Source organism: Echinops telfairi, unplaced genomic scaffold, assembly GCF_000313985.2.
Source record: "Echinops telfairi isolate 266 unplaced genomic scaffold, ASM31398v2 ScPeMD7_7422;HRSCAF=8460, whole genome shotgun sequence".
NCBI classification, from domain to species: domain Eukaryota; kingdom Metazoa; phylum Chordata; class Mammalia; order Afrosoricida; family Tenrecidae; genus Echinops; species Echinops telfairi.
In genome coordinates, this window is record NW_022111322.1 from 2,418,788 (window position 1) to 2,425,095 (window position 6,308).

General features: G+C 43.6%; 1 protein-coding gene across 1 annotated transcript in view; it reads right to left on the reverse strand.

Moving 5' to 3' along the window:
• Positions 1–6,308, reverse strand: part of BFSP2 (beaded filament structural protein 2) — a 106,762-nt gene that overhangs the window by 54,073 nt on the left and 46,381 nt on the right. Inside the window, exon 3 of the mRNA XM_004716000.2 lies at positions 2,092–2,248. Coding sequence (XP_004716057.2) covers positions 2,092–2,248 — 157 coding nt within the window. The remainder of the gene's footprint in view (positions 1–2,091; positions 2,249–6,308) is intronic.

The following is a 6,308-nucleotide window of genomic DNA, read 5'->3' on the forward strand; positions in this document are numbered from 1 at the left end:
AGAGCAAAGTGTTCTTGTGTTGAGGGAGTGCTTGAGTAGAGGCCCAATGTCCGTCAAAGACGCATTTCTTAGGCTAATCTTTATCAATTCAGGCAAAAATGAAAACAAAAGATCAGAAAAAAACTAAATAACCAACCACAGCAGATATGGATTTAGACATAAAGCCAGACTAGGCTGAACAAACGAGGTTTAAAGATAATTTTGGATTTCTGTTGGAGAGAGCTGTCAAAATGCTGAGCTAAGAAAAAGACGAACTGTGCGCATTGTTGCGTGGTTAGCGTAAGGGTGGACTCCTGAAGGAACTTCCTGATGCATCTAATTGGTTCGGCAGATTCCCTTGGGTGTTACTGATTGGGTTGGATTGTTTTTTCCCTAAGGTAACCTAGCGAGACTAAGAGAAGTGTATTTCTGAGAGACACATGGATATGTGTAGTCATGTCTCATTGTGGAGACATGCGCAAACACATTTTGTTTGGAATAAATCATGCAGGCATAAACTGGAACCTTAGTAGCAATACTTTTTTTTTTTTCTTAGCCTACTGTAGGGTCTTTCTGGCCTTCAGTGTATAACTCTGCTAAAATGATTGCGTAGACCACAATTTAGCAACGGATTGGCCAGCATTCTATGCAAGTAGGGTGTGTAAAACCGATAAATAGGAATAACCCACTCATGTAGGTGTGGGTTGTTTATGATTGCAGAATGCAGCGTGAGAGATTTTAGTCTACTGAGGAGATTGGTCAGTTGGTGGTCTGGCTGGGAGGGCCATACCTTGAAATTGAATATTATACAGGCCAATCCCACAAAAAAATTGAGGAGGCCCTCACGATCATCAACAAGAGCCTGGAGAAGAGTGCCTCCTTTGACCCCCAGGGTTCCTGTAGTGAGGACCTCCTAGACCCACGAGAGAGAGATGTGTCATTTAAGATGACGTGAGGTGGAAGGGAAATGGTAGTAATCACAACAGAGCCCAGCAACAGAAAAATGGCAGCAACAATATGAATGGCAAGAGCCACCAGACCAGTAGATGGCTGTGGTGGGCTTGCTGACCCACAGAGTGAGAGAGAGCTGAAGACTCCCATGCCACCAGATGGGAGATTTGTTGAGAACTTCTCAGCTAAGCTACAGAGTGGTAACCCTTGCCCTAGCAGGGAAGAGATCTACAGAAGGCTTATAGGCTCGTACAACCTAAAGACGTTTTTCTGCAAGCAAGCCATAGGGCTTTAGTTCCTGATTTTCTGAAGTAGATTGCCAGGCCTTTCATGCTAGCGTCTCTGGGTCTGGAAGCTCCATGGAAATCTGCTCAGCATTATGCGATAAGCAAGTATTCGTTGTCGGATAGTGAGTTAGTTAATTGTGCCAACCTGGCCGATAAACACATGCGGGGCTAATTGAAAGGCGGAGGGATCAATGGGTGGTGAGCCTTGCCTTTTGAGTTCTCGGGTCTCTTGCTTTGTGATGGTCACACCAGGATGCAGCTGCCTTAGCAGCTCCCTGTTTCAGCTTGCAAGATTGACTTCCTACAAGACATCCCCAAGGAGAAGCCACATGGACCTATCCCGATGCAGCCCTGGGTGCTGGAGCAGCCGTGTGGAGACCCCTGCTAGTGCTGAGATGCTAATTCGTTTACTGACTCAGCTTTCCTCCTGCAGTTGGCATCATTGCCTCTGTTTTGTGAGGTGGAGGACTTTGTGGACTGGTGTTGGGTTAATGGGCTAATGTTGGACTTGTGGGCTTGGGCAGCATTGGGTTGGGATGTTTTCATGATGCACACTTTCTTTACCTAAAACTCTCTTATACATGAGTTGCTGTGGATTTGTTTCTCCAAAGTACCCAGACTAATACAGATAGGAATAAGGAGTATTGGCTGGGAATCGATCCCAAGTCTCTTTCATGGAAGGTGAGAATTCTACTACTGAACCACCATTGCTCCCAACTTGAGTCACTACAAGGATTTAAAAACAATACACCTCCTTTTTCTTTCCAACCTGGGGCATGCAACAGGACAAGGGCAAGGTGAGTTTCTGGGTTTTGAAGCACAGGTGATTGCCTCTGGGCTATAACCACCCAGCATCACCCCACCACTCACCCACCTCTTCGTAGTTTCTTGTCAGGGAGTCAAGTTCTTCCTTCAGACCTTCTATTTGACTCTCCAGATCCAATTTGGTTAAATGAGCCTCATCAATCACTTTATACAGAGACTTAATTTCCTCTTCCGCTGCCTTTCGAAATAGCTGCTCACTTTCATATCTGCAGATAGAGGAACATAGCTAAGTTCATTGGTTAACCCAAAAGAGTAAAAAAGAAAATTGAATCAGATGATACAGATGTTGCTGATCAGGAGTCCTGGTGGTGTAGTGGTTATGTACTGGGCTCTGATCCTTATGGTCAGCAGTTTGAAGCCACCAGCAGCAACTCAGGAGAGAGACTACACATTCTACTCCCATTAACAGTTAGTCTCAGCAACCCACAGGGGCCCGCTAGGAGTCTGCATTGACTTGATGGCAATGAGTACCAACCAGTAAGGAGATACTTACACAATGAATGTTAAAAGATATCACCATTCCAATCCTTTTGAGGGCACTTACTACATGAGGATGCACGAAGTGAAATCAATGGGCAGCCACCAACTTCTTATCACCTGGCTTATCTTGCCAGGGGTATTTACCTGGGGCATTTGAGGGAAGCTTCTCTAGGAGTTCAGACCCAGGCTAGAGGATCCTGGCAGTCACCTCATTAACATCTATCCTTGACTTGTTCTCTATTCACCCCACAATTCTTTGAAGCAGGGTGGGGACCTTCAGGCCCACTAGCCTTAGCTTCCATACCTGTTCCAGCCATCACATTAGGGCTGAGCTAATGAAATGTTTCGCCAAATAGAGCAGGCTAATTTTTAAGCCGATACTTTTGTATGGCTCTTTAATGATGTTATATATCCAAATGGTCCTTGGCAGAAAGAAAAGCAACCCCAGTCTGCTTTAAAGAAATATTACTGAGCATCTTCAAGTACCAATCTGGTATCTCCAACTAGCCTCTCTGAAACTCCTGTGGACCCAAATGCCTTTAGGGCCAAGTGAGGAATGAGGGTGCTGGACTACTGAGGTCTGGGCAGTGGAGTGGTGGTGGGTGGGGGCCTCTATTTCCCCTAAAAGGGGTGAGGTTGATCAGCTCCTCCCCTTTACTGCTGGGTGGAGAGGGGACTGGGGCAGGGATTTCCATTCTTTTTAAGAAAAATAGGGACAATTCTACCCTGTCCTATAAGGTCACTGATGGTTGGCAGCATTGATTCAATGGTAGTGAGTTATTATTATTTTTTAAAATTTAAGGATGAAATAAGAAAATGCAAATATGTCCTTAAAAAAAGAGAATTAGGAAGTGGACTATCAGAGTTTTAAAATAAAATCGTGATTTGTACGATAATAAGCATACCTATATACACATGTGGAGACACATGCATTGGAGAACAGCCCATCTGAATTGGTATTACCTAGCGCAGAAAATCTCTGGTTTACAGAGAGTGTTCTTGTTAAAAACTACCCAACAACATTCTTGCCAATTTCTCCTAGTGTCGACTCTTTCTTTCCATGGCCTTCCTCTAGTTCTACCACTGAGCTGAATTTCTTTCTTTCTTCTTCTTTTTAAAAAAATCGTTTTATTGGGGGCTCTTACAGCTCTTATCACAATGCATGCATGCATGCATCCATCGATTATGTCAAGTACATTTGTACATATTTTGTACATCATTTTCAAATTTAACTCCTTCCCTTCATCCATCCACAAAGGGGAGAAATCTCATACCAGAGAGTACCTCAGGGCCTTTTAATTTTAAGAGACTTGTTGTTGTTGTTACTATTGTTAACTGCTATGGCAGTGATCCTGGACTCAATGAATGACACACCGTCTTATTATGTGCCATTTCCATAACTAGGGGTGGATGGGACCAATACGATTCGTCAACTTATTTTTGGAAGTAGACCATTAGGCCTTTCTTCGACTCCATTTTAGTCTGGGAAGCGCCTCTGAGAGCTGCTCAGCACCCAGCCACACTCAAGCCTCTGACACGGCAGAGAGGCAGTGGCATGAGGTGCATTGGCCCCGAATGAAACCTACATGGAAGGCAAGAATTCTACTACTGACCTACCAATGCTCTCATAAGGAACTGGAGTGCTCACCTGCAGGTCCTCACATCTTCCCAGTGGCAATCCTTGGTGGCATTTCTGATTAGTGAGTTGAATACTTCCATTACCATTTGAAGGGCACTCATTACCCGTCAAAGGTTACCATCTCATTCTTGGACAAATCAAATCATTTAAAACTTCTTCCTTTGAGCACTTAAATCTTGCTCAAAACAATCAACTATATGAGAGCAAAAGGGCAGCATTTTGTCAGAAGCAATATGCAGAAGGGAAGGAAACTGTGTAAATGGAAACAGGGAGCCCAAGGTGGTTATGGGAAGAATTCTGATACACTGTGGGCATTGAAACTAATGTTACAGAGCAAGCTGTATACATACTGCTGATGAGAAGTTAATTTGCTTTGTGAACTTTTACCCAGATAATAAAAAATATAATGAAGAAGGAAAAGAAGAAATTAAATGTCTGTTCTTCCAAGAGTGTGTTTTCTATTGACTAGAACACCATGTCTGGCTGATCCTGCAAGTGTTTCAATGCTAAACTTTAGAGGCTGGCATCTCTGTTACTCTCTCCCTCTCCTCCCCTATCACTAACCCTCTCTCTCTGGTTTAGCATTTCTAGTTCCGTTTTCCAGATTTCAGATGACTTGGTTTCCATATCCCATTCCCTGAAGGCAGGGACTATGAACTTATCATCTTGGTAGTCCTAATATCAACGTCCTTACTAAAGATATGTTTGTGGAATGATTTGAAATGCTCCCATTGGTCTATATTCTCCCTTAGAATGTCATGCAAAAAACTCAATGAAAACACCCAGATACTGCGTGGTCAATTTAGAGCTCCCTGGAACTGTCTGTTCTTTTGTTTAAACTCAGTGCTATCCATGGGTTTTGTTTTGTGGATCTTGTTTGCCTGATTGTACACTCTTCTGACTTTTCCTAGCTGTATCCACTGCTAATATTGAGCCCCTTGTCAGTAGAATACCTGGGCATTTCTCACAGGGAGACTTTAAGCCTAGTCTCTTGCCCACTCCCAGTGCACATGATATTTAGCCTATTGTAGGAGCCCTGGTGGTGTATGGGTTACACATTCGGCTGCCAACTGAAAGGTCAGCAGTTCAAAACTACCAGCTATTCTGCCAGGGAAAATGAGGCTTTCTCTTCCTGTAAAGACTTACAGTCTCAGAAGCCCAGAGAGGCAGTTCTACTCTGTCCTGTAGGGTCACTTTGAGTCAGAATTTGACTTGATGCATTGTGTTTAGTTTTTTCAGGAGTTCATATTTACCCTCTTTCAACTTCATCAGTATGTCCCTCCAATGTGTTGTGACCATTTTGAATCATGATTCTGTCATTTTCCTGGTCACTGGCCCTGTTGACTTTGTATTACTTGCCATTTCCCCACACTAACCTTTATTAACCTGGCCAGTGAACGTGTTCATCAAAACCCAAACCAGCTCTTGACGTGTTCATCAAAACCCAAACCCAATGCCCAACTGGCATTAAATTGATTCACACCCATAGTGACCTTGCATAAGGTTTCTGAGGCTGTCAATCTTAACAGGTGTAGATAACCTCATCTTCTTTTGCTAAGTGACTGCACAGTTTGAACTGTCAATCTTGCCGTTAGCAGTCCAATGCCAGTGCTTATAATAGTCAAAATAAAGGACCCAGGGCAGAGCCCTCTGGGATTCCACCAGAGCCTTCCCTTAGATTTGGGTCTGCACCTTTGAATTGGTATTTTGAAACCCCCCTTTTCCATACCCTATATGTAGCATTGCATTTAAAGTATGGTGCTGAAAAAGAATATTGACTACCGTGGTCTGCCAAAAGAACACAAATGCATGTCTTGGAAGAAGTACAACCAGAATGCTCCTTAGAAGCAAGGATGGTGAGACTCTGTCTCAGGTACTTCGGACATGTTATCAGGACAGACCTGGAGAAGGACATCGGGCTTGGTGAAGTAGAGGGGCAGTGAAAAAGGAAGACCCTTGAAAAGATGGATTGACACAGAGGCTGCACCACTAGGCTCAAGCATAAGAACAATTGTGAGGGTGATGCAGGTCTGGGCAGTGTTTCGTTCTGTTATACATAGGTTTGGTATGTGTGTTAGTCTGGGTACTTTGGAGAAACAAATCCACAGCAACTCATGTATAAGAGAGAGTTTTATGTAAAGAAAATG